At 35.6% G+C, this 16499-nt stretch overlaps 1 protein-coding gene across 1 annotated transcript in view; it reads right to left on the bottom strand.

Annotated features, from left to right (window-relative positions):
* The window catches only part of LOC121309210 (protein naked cuticle homolog 2-like), a gene marked incomplete at its 5' end in the record, with an annotated part of 68566 nt that extends 53127 nt beyond the window's left edge, over positions 1-15439 (bottom strand). The window contains one exon of the mRNA XM_041242122.1: positions 15341-15439. Coding sequence (XP_041098056.1) covers positions 15341-15439 — 99 coding nt within the window. The remainder of the gene's footprint in view (positions 1-15340) is intronic.
* Between the last annotated feature and the right edge of the window lie 1060 nt (positions 15440-16499).

The raw sequence follows: 16499 nt of genomic DNA, 5'->3' as shown, positions 1-16499 counted from the left end.
TGGGAGAGATGCAGAATAACTATTTCCCAATTTAGCAAGAAAGGCTAAAATATATTTCAGCTGTTACCAATACTGTGGATGCTGAAAGAAGTGTTTCTTCATATACACACATTTTCACAGGGCATCGTCAATCCGCGAAAGAAGACAGACTTAACCAATTGGCGATGCTTAAATTTAACAAGGAAATACGTTAAAAAAAATCTCTTCTGTTGACGAATTACATATTTGTGCCCGGTGAGATCAAGATATCAAGGAAATGCAATTAATTTTTTTAACAAATGATCTGCGTAAAAGTGTACTGGTAAATTAAAATCTACAAATAATGTATGTATACTTATGAGTTCTCTGAAATATTATTGAAAAAAGTCCTTTTAAAATCCTGTTATCCGTATTCACAGGGATGTAAGGACGATATAAATGTCAGTCGCCATCTAGAGCGTTCTGCTTATTAATCTTCTAATACGTACTTTGAAGTAATAGGATGACCAATTCAGATGATTAATGTAATGCAATGGAATGACTGTTTAATGATTGCTCATTACATGGCTTACTGTGCAGACTATATCGACATCGTTTGGCTGGAGGACTAAATTACAGGTTAAAAAACAAGTCCAGAAAAAAAACCTAGGCCCTAGTTATAGCATACAGGTCACTTAATTTTAAAAAGTGACTCATGGTACTACTTTAGGTTAAAATAGTTTCTGAGTTTTCATGCTTTTTTTTTAGTTATCTGTTTACATTTTCACTCCCTGTGTCATTTCACCTCAGAAGTGTCTTCTTGGTCAAACCATGTTGCTTTGTAAAGAAGCCAGTAAGGGGTTAGGTACAATTTCACCATCTGTGTGAAATGACTCAGGAATGCAGAACAGTCAAAAAGCTTCTAAACAGAGTTTCAACCAAGTGTTGTACTGATAATTTGAGACCTATATAATCAATAGATGTGCATGGTGAAGACATTTTATGAAACCATTTTGTTAAGTTCAATAACTTTAACATAATCTAATAAATTGTTAATATAGTTACCCATTTCCCTTTCTCTAAACTTAAAGCCAATAAAACATAGATAATTCAATTTCTTCAGGCCTCATGTTAACCAGTGAAATCTTAACTGAGAACCATAACTCCTTTTTTGCTTGAAAGGGAATTCAAATAAAAATAAAAAGCTAATTAAAATTGTTACAGCTAAACACAAATTGCATATTTCCAACCCAGACACAATCCCCATTCTTCACAGTGGAAGTCCCAGAAGATTTCTGTGCCACTTGGAAGCATACAATAACAAAGAAACAACAATCTAATGCTTAAAGCTATGAGTCAGACCCCTTACAGAGGTTTATTTTATATCGCCGATGATCCCAGGGCATTTTTCCGTGGACAATTTGACAACATGCAGCAGAATACCATGTAAAGTAGGTCAATATGCCTTACCTTAACTGGATTTGAAACTTTTTGTTACTTTTTATAACAAATGGCAATGCAAAGATTCATCATATTGGAGTGAGTATTCAACAACTCAGCCACTCAGGTGTCAGTTAGTACACTGGAACCTCTATTATCATGACTAACTGCAACCAGAGGGTGCCCATAAAAACAACAATTGAATTATTACCACACAATTGTTTACTTGCATAATTACATACAAATCAAGAAACCTCCAAAACTATTCCAATTCAAAATCTACACTTCAGATATGTAACTTTCAGTTATATTGCAGCCTTTCCATTAACTGGCAGACCTGTCAGTGACGGTTTCAAAATCTAGTTGACAGGCAGGGACTGAAACCACCCGTCAGTTTGACTGGTAGCAAAATGCCTGTGACAATAAGCTAGAAACATCGACCTTCACTAACAAGCGCGAATGAGTGTGCCTCTAGTGCGCCTCTAGTGTTCCTCTAGTGCAGTGGTGCACAAACGTTTTATATGACGCCCCCTTTTCTTACTTTTCATTGATGCAGAGCTGCCACATTCCAACTATTAAGAATGTGTTTGTTAACATTGATGTATTTAGCTAAATCTGGACTTTTTTTGGTGAAATATAGGAAAATATACATAATTTACATTAAATCCACCAACACCAGTTAAAACATTAGTGTTTTTTTTTTGTTTTTTTACACTTGTCGCCCCATACATGAAAGTCCCCATTTCGACTCTGTTCAAACATAATTTCTCTGGTTCTACAAGTCCTAGAGTGATCATCAACGGCTCGTTTGAAAGGTAAGAACTTGGACTAATTAGCTGTCATGTATGTATTTATATAAAATGTTCTATCCTTTAAAAAAAAATCTACAGAACTTCACCTTTAATCATAGTCACTGTTCTAGGGCAGTGGTCAACTCTGGCCTTCGAGATCTAATACAGTCCAGGTTTTTACTCCAAGCACGTTCTAATGTAGTTAATTACAGAAGCTGTTAAGAGGCAATTCACTAATTTAGGACCTTGATGGAACAAAGACCAGGACTGGACTGGATCTCAAGGGCCTGAGTTGAGTACCACTGTGTCTAGTGCGTCTCTAGACTACACCCTTTAAAGGAACAGCCAATCAAATGAGTGAGTGATTTGGTAGTTCCGGTCTTAGTGCTTGCTTGTGAACAAAGCAAGTCACCGATAGGCCAATTTAAGCCACACGCCCTCCTTTCATTCCTCCTGGAGGGGAGAATTTGTTTATTTCGTTTTCTTCCATGGTTCTTATTAACTGTGACTCGTGTGTTTGTTTTAATAAAAGCATAAAGTGCAGTGTATTTTCTGCAGCTTTGTATAATTTGAAATTGTTCTCTTTAGTCTAGACACATGCATGCCAGTCTAGTTCTAAACTATTTTCTTTCATTTTCCTCTTAATTAAAAAAAATAATAAATAAGGCTGCTAAGTGAAAGGAATGCATTTTTTTTTAAATTTTTTCTCATAGGCCTATTTTTTCTCCACAACTGTGTGTGTGTGTGTGTGTGTGTGTGTGTGTGTGTGTGTGTGTGTGTGTGTGTGTGTGTGTGTATTGCTTTAAGAGTGGACTGGCACTGACATTTTGTGTTGTGACTGGTAAAGCATTTAGTGACCAGTCACTGTGACTGACAGCAGTTTTTCCCAGCTGAAATGCTGTATTAGTCAAATTGGACGAAATTTGACATTTCAAAAGCGTCCTAAACCAGGTATATTCATCGGTCATCTGCACTCTTAATTGTAGATAGATCTGAATGTTGAGAAAGTTTAGGGAAAGAAATACTAGACAAATATTTCTATAGCTGTGAAGGGCACCTTTCAGACCCTCGTTGATAAGAGACACTGGCTGGAAAGGCCTGTACAAAGCAGTGCTGGTTAGTTGTATTTTGAAAGCGAGCTACCTGATTGACAGACAGACTGCATATCTTTATCTTTTAGATAAAACTCTGCTTTCTAGTTGACATGTGACAATCAGATGAACCTACGGAAAGAATAACACTTTCATCACATGAAGATAATGATAGTCTGAGATCAAATAATTCAGTAAAATAAGGAAGCTCTTCATTGTTGTGTTTAGAAAAAATAATGATTTAGTTTAAAAAAAAGAAATCTTTAACTTGAAATACAATTCTGCTACTTGACCATTTTCAGCATTGAATCTTTTAACCTACATAAAAAGGAAATCTTTGAACGCCCAGACTTTATTTACACAGCTTATACAGGCTTCCTAACTGACAGATCTGAACTTGAACCAAAGGGTAGGTTTGAAACTAGTGTATCAACATACCTATTGCCCTAGAGACAGGGCCGGCTTTATGCATTTCGTCGCCCTATGCAAAATATTAAAATGCTCCCCACCCCAGCTCACCGGTCAAGCTGTCAGTATTACAGTGAATTAACAGTAATACTATGAAAAACTCACAAATGTTCCTGATATATTGCATTGCCAGTACATTTTTTTTATGAAAACATGCATACATCATGGTGAATTTGTTCATTTATTAAAAATATTTTACCAGTGTAAGAAACTGCTGTTATCATGTAAGTTATCAAACTTTATTTAATAGAAAAGATAATGACTCCTAGTGAGGACTGAACCCTGGACTCCAGGTTTACAGAATAAAATACTGTATATGCCAAGTCTTTTATAGGTTAACTTTACTCCCCAATTCATTACAACATTAGAATTATTGAGTTATTTTAATTAGCTTTATGGACTTTTACAGAAAGGTTGAATGCTACCTGTCTAGTTTTGGAAATATATGTTCAACTGTAATAGCTTTCAGCAGCTGTTTGAGTGCCCCTTTAGCAGAATTCCAAAATATAAACAGAACAAAAGCTTAAACCCTTAGAGTTTTATCACCAAACTCCTAAATAATGTGATCCAAGTCATTATTTTATTACTATAACATCTCCTAAAAGCTCTGCATTAGACTGGAAAGGGAAAATTGTAATGTCGGACCCGGTCCGACATAGGACTGCAAAGGGTTAATACATCCCTCCAGTGTGTGCAGTTCTTCGTTAAATAAGACACAAAACTAGTATTGAATGTAACTGATGTGTTTAATAACATGATCACGTTTGATGAACTCTGTCGCAGCTCTCAACTCTAAAAATTACTGGTGGCGCACGTCACACAGCTGCTGAATGCTAACATACCCCTGTATGCAACAGCAGTAAACCTGTAATATATATAATAACGACAAACTGTTGTTGACTTTTGTGCTTTGTTGCTTTGTCTCAGGCGTGTTAGGTGCATCGGTGCACAGAAATACATATTTTTGTAACTTTACAACTGTCAGATGTGCAAGACATTGTGGAAAAATATGCTTTAGCAAATTACACTTTACGTTACTGTAATGTGCCAATACAAGTTAAACCATTTGGGAACTGCTGTGTTGTAACTAAATAATTTCTAAACTATATCGTAGCCTATTTGATATTTGTTATACACACGGTGCATTTAAATCAATGTGGGTTTTATTTCTCTGGGAGATTCAGGTCACTCATAACGGTAATTTTTTCCTCATAGCTTTCAGATCAGGTGACACAGTTTGAAACATCATTAAAGAAAATAGTGGGGTATGGCAAATGTGCAGCTCTCCTTGTAAAGGTAAAGTAAACAGTTCTGTATTTTCACATTTCTGTTGTGGGGGAGGGGGCTAGCAGTAAATAGTGTAAGTTTCAAACTGAAATCTTATTCAGAGATATTTCCACTCGGTAATAAAAATACTATGAGCTAAAAGCCTCAAAACAATAGATCGTGCATGTTTCCTGTTAGTAGCTGCCAGTCTGTTTTTCATTGAACAGTTTCCTTCAGTTTTCTTGACAGTTTTTGTAGATTCGGTATTCAGTTCGGTATTCGGTCGAATCTTTTGAGATGGATTCAGTACACGGCCAAATCCCAAGAACTTGGATTCAGTGCATCCCTAAAAATATCCTTAAATGAATACACATAGTCTGATTCCAATATAAAGGACGTTTCCTCAAAATGCTCCCCCTTTAACATCAACAGCAAAGTGAGTTTATTTAGTTTGACTATCAAATTTCAAAGTAGACCCAAATTTATTTTTTCAAAAAGTCCATGATTTTGCATGAGGCAATTTACAAATGTTCTGTAAATATGTTTATGGAAAACTGACACTTTTCGCAGCTAACAACAGAATGTGCTTTAACTGCATTTCTTTGTTTTCACTCTGTTCCGGAGGCTCCAGCCTCTATGCATAATGTTGTGTTTTGAAAGCCTACTCTACCCACTTCCCTGTTTCTCTGACGCCCCCACACCTTCATTCTTTGCTAGGATTTTCAGGGCACAAACCAAGAACAGATGTCTAGTGCTACAGTGATGAAAGACACTGCTGTTCTGGATGGCAGCCACATGCTTTTCATTGAAAGATGAAAGCTTTCAGCTCCCTTCCAGTGGAGCCGGTTTCAAAAGCAGCAAATCTCCCACTGACTCAAACTCTCTTCACACACACACACACACACACACACACACACACACACACACACACACTACTTAAACAGACCTGCTTATTTCTGAATACATTGAGCAAGTTAAATATTTTTAAGAATGAAAACCCTAAGTACTGACACTTGTGTACATTGTAAAATAGGCTTCGCTACAACATTTTTGGCACGACAGTATATTGTAAACTGTATACTGACATTTAAAGCCAGATGGATAAGATACATTGTATTGCTTCTTTTACTGATGAGAATACAACTGAAACAAAGCTGAGCTTTGTAAAATCGTATATGTATTTTCAAAGTAATTCGCTGTGTGATGTTCAGTAGGTGTTGTTGTGTATAAGGCTTCAGTTTTTAAAACATTTTCCCATTCTCTTTTGAAAGAATAGGTAACACCAGTGGCTAGACTTGGAAATGTGGGCAGGCCCTAACTTTGGGTGGACGGGCAATAACCAAAGGTCTGACATCACAGAAAATTGTTTACATTTCAAAAATGACTTAAATCAATTAAAACCCTAAATACATCAATATTTACCCTGTAAATCAATTTAAAATGTCTGAAGTAGACACAAAATAAAAGTACATATATCCACGGTGAATGTGCTTTAAAATCCAAACAGTCAGCACCACCTAACCAGGGAGAACACATTAATATTGCATTAAGCAATTATTAAATAAGATGAAAGCTAGTAAACGACTTACCATTGCCTAGTTAGTATCCTCTTTCTCCGCTCCACCTTACAGGATAAAGCATTGGGGATTGTTGCTGAATATTGGAATTACAGAGCCTGGGACTTTCAACAGATCCGCGCCAACTGCCTCACAAGCTGTCAATCAAACATGGCTTGCACAAGATTCGTTTTGTGAGAGGAAGATCCCACCCAAACTTTGCATCACAATGACTACTTTGCTTTGATTGGCTAAAGCCTGTGACATTTTCCCTAAAGCCTATACTATCCTACACTTGAGCTGCAGTCTTCGGGGTGTACAGCTTAAATAAATAAATAAATAAACAAAATGTATTTTATATTTTTATATTATATATATATATATCTATATATATATACTATATCATATATATATAGTATATCTTATATATATATATATTATATATATTAGATACTATATATGAACGGAACGGTATTCGCATAAGCGTTTAGATGGGTGGGCCTGTGTGCTAACTGGGTGGGCCGTGACAAATATAGTGCATTTACACTTAGAACTCCGACCTGAGCTGCCTTGGGGTCTATTAGATTAAAATATCATTATCATCTCAGCCACCTGTTTACACTTAAGCAGTGCTCTAAGCTGACTCTGAGCCTAAATGCACGCGCATAGCCACTAATCTTACGAACAAAAAGTTAACACAGTACGTACATGCACTGCGATTTTACAAGGCAGACACATTTCAAGTAAACATCGGGAGGTAATACACTACGATTACTTATCAATGCCACGATCATGTGGATGAGTGAAACAGAACAGATGATTTAAAAAATGGTAGCAAGCATCGGCTTTGATAACTTCATTCCTGTTACCAAGCAGACTGCTAAGTGATACTGAAACTGGGGGCATTGCTGACAACGTGCCTCTGCTTGAGCTGGCTCAGGGACTGATGCATTCACAGTACAGCAGAAAACAGGCCCAAGCCGTCACAAAGCAATCCTCTGAAGCAGGCCACATTTAGGACGGCTGGAATCAGGACACATTTACACTATAAAGAAGAGCCGTCCTAAGAGCTAAGCCACCTCAAAGACAGTTTAAAAGTGGCCAATGGAAGTGGGGTATTATAGACCAAGGATCATCTTGCAATTGGCAGAGATCACATTTTCACAGACAGCCCATCTTCTCTGGCAAAGGAGATCAAAGGATTGTACTGTATGTGCATGTGAATAGAGTCATTTGTCACTGTCAACAACCATCAAGACCTTGTGAATGTGATGCCTCTCTGCATTTCAAATACAGTTCTTCAGGGATCAATTTGCCACAATCACATATTTAGCACACACTTCCCCAACTAGTTATTAAGTTATACACTACATTAAATCTGTATAATTAGATACCTATATTGCATATTTTAAGAACCAACTGCAAACTACAGGCGTATTATTTCCATTAGGAGAATAAAATACCAGTTTAAATTATTCTAGTTAAACCAGTTGAAGTGTCTTCATTCTGCATGCTAATATTATATTTAAAACGCATGTCTCGTATCAGGCAATTACTTTGAGCTGCACTGGTTCAGTAAGATGAGCTTGCTAACATGATTATAATTCATTCCTTGCAAAGCGTAAAGGAGGATCACAGAATCCCAATTTGTTGAATGTTTGCCTCAAGAGCTGCCAACTGGCTAATCTGCCAAGTATCTCACAGACTTTCAAGGCAGCAAGATCACAATCAAATTTGGCAGTTGATGTAATGCACGTTGAGGGGAGCAGGGATGTTTAAGCACTGCATTCAGTCTAATTACATTCAGGCTTTCCCAGCGTTTGAAAACATAGCTTGAGGACGCTTAATTACAAACGCGTAATGAGATCTGCATGAAGACGCTCACAAAATAAGAACTGTGAATGTGACTGTTGTGACAGACATCCTTACATAAACTGGAATGCTGTAATAGTCCCACAAAATGTTTAATAGTAAGTCCTGCATCACCCCGAGTCACAGCAAGCATGTTAAACCTAGATAATATTCTCAACAAATAAAAGGTTTAGTAATATTTGGGGACTCCAACTGTACTTTATTTTCCTGTTTAAAGCCAGCGCTGTTTGTATTTCTTACATTTGGTTAATAAAATCATGCAAACTGGATCAATACATTGGCATTTCAAAGCATTTGCCTGTCCTCAACATTTTACTGGTGTATAATGTAAAAGCTAGGACTATAAGATTCTGCAAGCTTTTGGAAACATTTCTGATGGATGGTAAAACATGTGTTTTTGACAGGGATTAACCCAGTATCTGAATAATAAAACAAAGAGAAGAAAAATATCAAATAAACAGAGTGCTTACATACAGAGATACAGTATAGATAAATAAACCTTGCTACTAACATTCCTTTTTATAATAAAACAAATTGTTGCTTTGGAATATTGGGTATATTCTGTGATCTCTTTCAACTTTGGTGGACTTAAATTCCATGCATCTCAGATAGTAAGACAGACAGACATATAGATGAACATACAGAATTATGGATCCACAGACCACAAAGCATTCCAGATTCCAAGCCAGGCTTGGCAGTGTTGTCCTAATAAGTTTCAGACAATGGCATGTGAGCTCATTTCTAAACAAAACACACAAGCTACTGCAATAAATATTCAACTTACTGCAGTACTGCAACAAATATTCAACTTTTCAAACAAGCACTGATTAAAATGTACTCAGTGGCACAAGTTACCATATCTGTAGTCTTTCATATAGCAATTTAAAAATGCCTGTATCAAAAAGCTACAACTGCATAAACAATGTCTGACGTAAGTAACACACACTCTGCTTTACAGAAGTGTATCTCCCTTGTTTAACAGGTAATTTGATGGGGTATGAAAGATTGCTTTACTGTAAACATATTTATTTTCCAGATTATTCTTTTAAATGTTGAACAAATATTTAAATATGAAAAATCAATGTTCCCTCAAACACTACAAACAGGCACTTTATGGATATGAACAAAAAAAGTGTTATATGCTGATAAAATGTACCAGTGCATCTAAATACTAAAAAAGTATTCTCATCTAACTTATACAGTGCATCATTTAACACAGGACAAGGAGGTACAATTAAGCCTGTACCTGCCACTGCTGTAAAACGGAACCAATTAGAATTGAAATACCAAGGTATCTATTACTGCTCCCCACTGTAAAGGGGAACTACTTCGACTATGAAATAAAAGAACAGTGTGTTCGGAAGGCAAGCCGGTTCCCTTATTGTTCCTGCACATGATTTACGACCTAAAAGTTTTGCTGAACTCACTGGGGTCAATTTACTAACAGCTGTGATCGTGCAAGCAAGGGAGCTGAATGCAGAAAATATGTGCACGTTTATTGTGAGGCTTTTGATCCATATGGTTGTGTTGATCTTGAGATTTAAATGGATGTGTTAATTATTAGTGTTTCTAGGGAACAATTACAATGGAAAAGGATCGTTTGTTTTAAAAACAAAATCTGCTTACAATTATAGTTCCACTATTATAGGAAGTGTCCCCTACTGCTAAAATAAATAATACATCTATTATACACAAGTAATTACACCTTGAGAATTTTGGATTCCAGTTTAAACCTGAAGCCATAGGGATATAACATAAGGAATATATTATATTTTTAAAGTATTTTACAATCCAAGAGTTTCATAATGCCTCTAGACTTTAGAGTGTTGCATTATGATGATGCTGCTATAGTTTACGCCAGATTGCTTAAAAACTCTCCGGTATCTTTTTCAGCAGACTACAAAGGCTAGATTTTCACTGTAAAACCATAATTTCGCTACAAATAGTAAACTATACCACCAGGAGATCATTTGATAGGCTTACAGTTATCTATCCATTATGAAAATCAGAGCACTAATTGTGTGTGTTCATAGCATTCTAATGCAATTATTCTTAGGTCTGCAGAGAGCATCCAGTTCTTTTTTTAATCAAAGGAAAGTCATTTTCATTGGTGGAACAGTTTGCCCAACACAATGGTTTGTCCATTTACTGTCCGTTTATTCAAACAGAATTGAATCTGTCCATTTTTGCTACAGTGTCGACAGATCTCAATTCCCCGGACATATGTGGTGTAGACTGTGTAGAAGTTTAAATTACATTTGTAAACGTGTATGTTCACCGTTCAATTCTGACTTTGCAACCTGTCAGTTTTAGTGTTACTGCATACAACGCACTAACAATGTGAACAAAAAGTAATTTTATAGTTTTAATATTCTTATTCTTTGTGTGTGTGTGTGTGTGTGTGTGTGTGTGTGTGTGTGTGTGTGTGTGTGTGTGTGTGTGTGTGTGTGAAACCGTGGGCTAGATTTTCCATGACATCATTACCAGTTTTTTTTTCCCCCCACATAGTAAAACAAAAAATACATTTAATTTATTTTGAGTATTTTCTAAGCTCAGTCTGGTGTTTTCGAGACGTTTTTAGAATAAATTTAATATCAAGGCATCATGTCCATATAATATTTTAAAAGGGTGTGGTTTTTTATATTTACAGAGTCCACAAGTACCCATAGCATTAACACTTTGTAATTGAGTTTCACACTACAAGTTTCAACAAAAAATGTTAAACTCCAAACAGCCAAAATAAAGCAAACTGTCTGAATGAAAGACGGTCATATCTCCTCCACCCAAAGCAACAAACCTTTCAAAGCTGGGTAGGTGGAGCAGCTGGCTATGGGCAGAACACCAGCTCCCTAGCGATAGAAACAGAGCCTCCGATAATTCACCTCTCACAGCTCTTTGATGTTTATTTGTAGCAGCTGTGGAGTCCAATTACCTAACTGGCTAGGGGGGGGTGGGGATTCCCCCCAAAATAAGAGGCCCATTGCCTTACTCACCTATCCAGATACTAATTTCAATATAGCACTGACAACTGTACAGGTATGTATCTCACATTAAAGTAAAAGACTAAGGGCCAGGGCTCACTTGTACCACCTACACATTAATTCAACCGTAGCTTACTTATAGCATAATGCTTTACTAACTTTGCTTTTGCACAGTAGTAAAGGCTTTAAATTATTATTATATTATTATTATTATTATTATTATTATTATTTAAGATGCTGGAACCAAGTGCAGATTTCAAAACTTTGCAATATTTTCCAAAGGAAAAAAATGTTTACACTTTACATTTTACAAAAAGAACAAGAAACTATTTAAGAGTACTTTCTCTTGTCTCCTAAATTGTATACTAGAGTGTTTATTGACGAATAGTTACATGTATTGGATTTTCCTTTCTGAAAAGATATATCTGTCAATTTTGAACTTTGAGAATATAAATGTCTGAACTGTTGCCAAGAAAACAAAAAGCAAAACAAAAAAACAAAACTTACAGAGAGAGAGAGAGAAAGAGAGAGAGAGAGAGGGAGAGAGTTACATACAGAAATATACTTTGTTTAAATTGTCAGTCCTGGGTGTAATTTATATTCTCTCCGAGCTCCCAGGGCCATTGATGCACAGACAGCTAACCTTTCGCAATGAACTATGACTTCCTGCCCAGGCTGAGCTACACAGATTATTTTTCAAATAACCCTAGTCTCCCCCCTGAGTAACACAGAACTGGTTTAGTTAAGCAGGCGGGTTGGGGGAGGAAAGACAGCTTTTGATGTGTTAGATAGGGCAAATGCAGTCATCACTTATCCATGAAGTTGCTCTGCACAGACTTCTCTTATCTCTGTCTCTTGATAGGCCTAAGAGCAACAAGAAAAGCACAGGCTAACTTTTTCCCATACTCTGTACACAAACCGAAATTGAATGAGTTTCTTGTTACATTTCCATTGCTATGCCTCCAAAGGGCGCACACTCATTTAGGATGGTTCTTTGTAAGTGTCGTTAATTGTAAGTGTTTGTAATGTTCTGTAATGTAAGACAATTAGTGCTTCAATCAGAAAGTCTAAAACTAAATAAATTAGGTAGACAAACATTTTGGTTAATGCCGATACTGATGAAGGAATATCAGACTTTTACCCATCCATCCCAGTTATCAGCATATTATACCATGCAACATCTGTTGCTTAACAATTTACATTTGGTCTTCTTATAATTTTTTCTCGGAAAACCAGTTTATTTATCAGAAGTAGGATTACTTTATTGCCATTTTGTGAATGCTGTCTTTGAGTATTGTAAGTATTGTATTCCACAAAGCCCATAGCACCAGAAGCAGCATGTCTGCTCTGCAACAGTTTGTCTTTTCAAGTTTTAGGTACCTGTCAAGTCTAATTTATCTCAGTGGAAAATCACAATTTAACCACAATTCACTTTATAAAAAACAGTCTTGTGCACTACTAGTTATTTATAATTCATATAAAAAGGTTTGTTTTATTGAAGGTCAAAACTCAATTACTCACCGGTAACATCAGCGTTGAACAGTAAATCAGGTCTACCCATCTGTTTATGCTGAGATAGGTTTACTAACAGATTTAGGACCCAGGAACTTTGAATTTAACTTTTAAAATTAAAAAGAAGACTCATGAAAAAGCTTACCTGCTTTAGAAATATTTTAGATTTAAAGAATTGAATTTAAAATACATTTGTTATCCATGTGTCTCCTTCATGCAAGGCCCAAATTCTTACAGCATTTAGACATTGACATTTTGATGTGAATGAACAAGCTAAATGAGATTTGCAAGCACCGCATAGCCAGCCAAATTAGTTGGCCAACTTCCCCATCAAGCAGTGGAATGACACAGATGCTTCCACTAGAACTAAAAAAGAGCACTCAAGAGAATACAAAACATCTACATTCAACAACACTGGATTTATTCACTTCAGTGTTATATATTGAATAACTATATTATATATTGAATAATACTGAATAACCAAAATGGCAGCACTATTGATTTCACTATTGATTTCCATTGCTCTTAGAGCCAGAGCCAGTCCCATATCTCTAGGTGTGACACCCAGCTAATCCACTACACCACCAAGTCACATTAATAATCTACTGGTGAAGAAAACAAGACAACAACAACAACAACAACAACAACAACAGGTATTCTTCTAGGTACACTGTTTAAAAACATGTAAGAACTTTTTGTATTTCTGGATCTGAAACATTTCATTTCTTTGGAATGAAATGTCAGCCAGGTGTAACTACTTCCAATGCCATTACTAGTTAAACTTGAATTCATAGCAAATAGGTATATGCTCTTATTCATGATAAGAGGTAGTAATTTGGGGGGTGAAAATGTATTTATTAAACCAATACCTGATAATTGCAACCGGTTTGTCCTAATTCAATAATAGGTTAAGGGTTCAAAAATTAACAATACCTTTCTCTTGTTAGTATTAAAAAAACAATAAACAGAATAAAAAAAAATTAACAATACCTTAACATGAATTTAACATAAATTACACAGAAAATCATATGTTAATTAACCTGTAATTACACAGTGTTACCGTATCCATTCCAAACTGTTGTACTAATTGCCACTATATGAACAACTGTGTAGTGGTAGTGAAGGCACACAAGAGGATTAATGATAAAAAGATCAAAGCACACTTGAAATGCACAGCTTGTTCTTGTTCACCGCAAGGTCTTCAAGCTTTAAAGACTGTCCCAACATTTGAGAATTTGGGCATTATTATACAACTGGTATCACAAAGCATGCTTGGCTTATAAGACCAGGGAGCTTTTATCATTCTATTTTCTCATCAAAGATGCATTTCTAGATGCCTACTTATAATCATCAAGGGATTAAAGCCACAGAAATGTAGAAATTACACCCTAGCAAAAGGCATCCAGATTCTGAAAGTGTGGTTTCTCATTACAGTGTCCTTGCACATAACATGCTGTAATTAGATGTTATTTTTAAACATTTTAAATGCTCTGCACGCTGATTAAACTAAATCATTTCAAGAAACAGAGCTCTGGAATATCTTAATATTATCAAATGCATTATGTGAATACTCCTAAACACATGGAAACTACATTTAAACACTAAAAACATATCAAATAAATCTATGTCAATTTCTGGGATAACATATTAAGTACTGTTGTTATCTAAATACAATAAATAAATATACCACAATACTTGTTTTTTTTTTTTTTTATCTTATCTCTTTAAATCCTCTCTCAGTCAGACCCTGGAGGTATTTTTCAAAGAACTAATGCAATTTGAAGAATCTTTCTTTTTGTTTTTGTTTTAGCTAGTAGGCCTATGTGTTTTGTTTTTTGTTTTATTTTATGTAGCCTATGTTGCAAAATGAATCAATGTATTGAATAAGTGTTAATGTTGAACAGTGCAAGTCTCGCTGTCACAGTATAAAATAATGACAAGTTCCAATGCAGTGTTATTTTCAGGTACGCAGTAAAAAGTGGTACCTTGATAGCGCATGCCTAAACAACTTCCACTAAGAAAGCAGGGAAGCGCCCATTCAGATATGGTATGTTACGCTATTTTCGGTCTTTTACATCTTTTTAAACTGAATTTAACATATTTTACAGTCTTTTATATCATTTCTGACATTATATGCGTCAAGTTTTGGTACATGTACCACATTCTGACGGTGTACCACTTTCTAACACTGCACCGGTACTAAGTAATAGAACATTTAACAAAATACAAAAACTTGTCAAATTGTTCAAAGTAAAAACAAAACAGCTGTTCTGTTTGAAAGTTGCAGTATATTTAAACACTTGAGATCTCAATTTGGCTGTAAATGCTGTTTTAAAGTACAACGTTTTCAATCTAAATCTTGCATGATAGAAAGTGCGAGATTTAAGCAACCAACTATTTCTTACCTGTCTGTCTCTGATTCTGTTCTCGGGTCCGTTGTATTTGTCACACTCCTCCAAACCTCTCCGAGTGATGTACGCGTTTACGACAAAACTGTCTCCTAAAACACCCACCCAAAAACACACACACACACACACAAAACGTTATTATCCTCAAAACATACACATTATAAAACATAGAATATATATATATATATATATATATATATATATATATATATATATATATATATATATATATATATATATATATATTATATATTATATATATAGATAATTTTCTTTCTTTATATGGTGATGGTGGAAGCCTAAAAGAGAGGCGAACGTACGATGTACACCAGGTCCCACCAAAAAATGAGGAGAAAAGCAGCATTATTTTTTAGTTAAAACATTAAAACTAAAATAAATTATTAAAATGATACTTATTTAGACTCGGTTAAGCCTGTTGTGATAATATATATTTTACCGTGTTTTGACTGGAGTTTCCCCATTTTACTGCCCTTTTCCAGCTGCTATTCCCTGACGCGATTCTTCACTAAAAAGATTATCATTTGGAGTTTGATGTGCAACTGTAAATCCCAAATAGCAAACAATCCCAGAAACCTTCTGTTACGAAAAGATAACAGATGTTTCCAAATATACAATCTAAATGGGTGCTATTCCACTATAAAAACAGCAATAAAAGGATGAGCGTGCGATCTGCGAAAACATGCAGCAGGTTTTCGACTCTGAGACCTATGTGAACACTAATGAAACTGAACGACTCCGCTCTGCACCGACAGCATTAAATGCGAGCGCATCCATAGCGCCACCTAGCTGTTCTGACAGAACTCATGGTTTAGTTAGGTCTCTTAAATGTACCAGTATGTCAGTTTGATATCCCAAAACATTTGCAAATTGCCATTCTTTTCTTCTGCATTTACCAAGCTTTACCGTGCTTTCTGCAATGTTTTATCATACTTGCTTTTTATATTATTTACTACATTGCTAAACTACACAACTGAAATCAGACCACTTAAAAATAAAACACATTACCTGTGCAATGGAAACAGAAGTTAAATTATATATGCCGTCTGTACGTTTGCTTACATTCATTTAATTCATTTTAGTGAACTGTTAGATGTTTTTAAGCAGTGCAAACGCATTCGTTCAGTTAGCTTTTTCT

The sequence above is a fragment of the Polyodon spathula genome, chromosome 3 (assembly GCF_017654505.1).
Source record: "Polyodon spathula isolate WHYD16114869_AA chromosome 3, ASM1765450v1, whole genome shotgun sequence".
Lineage (NCBI taxonomy): Eukaryota > Metazoa > Chordata > Actinopteri > Acipenseriformes > Polyodontidae > Polyodon > Polyodon spathula.
Note: the sequence above shows the minus strand (reverse complement) of the source record. Positions and strands in the feature narration are given on the sequence as shown.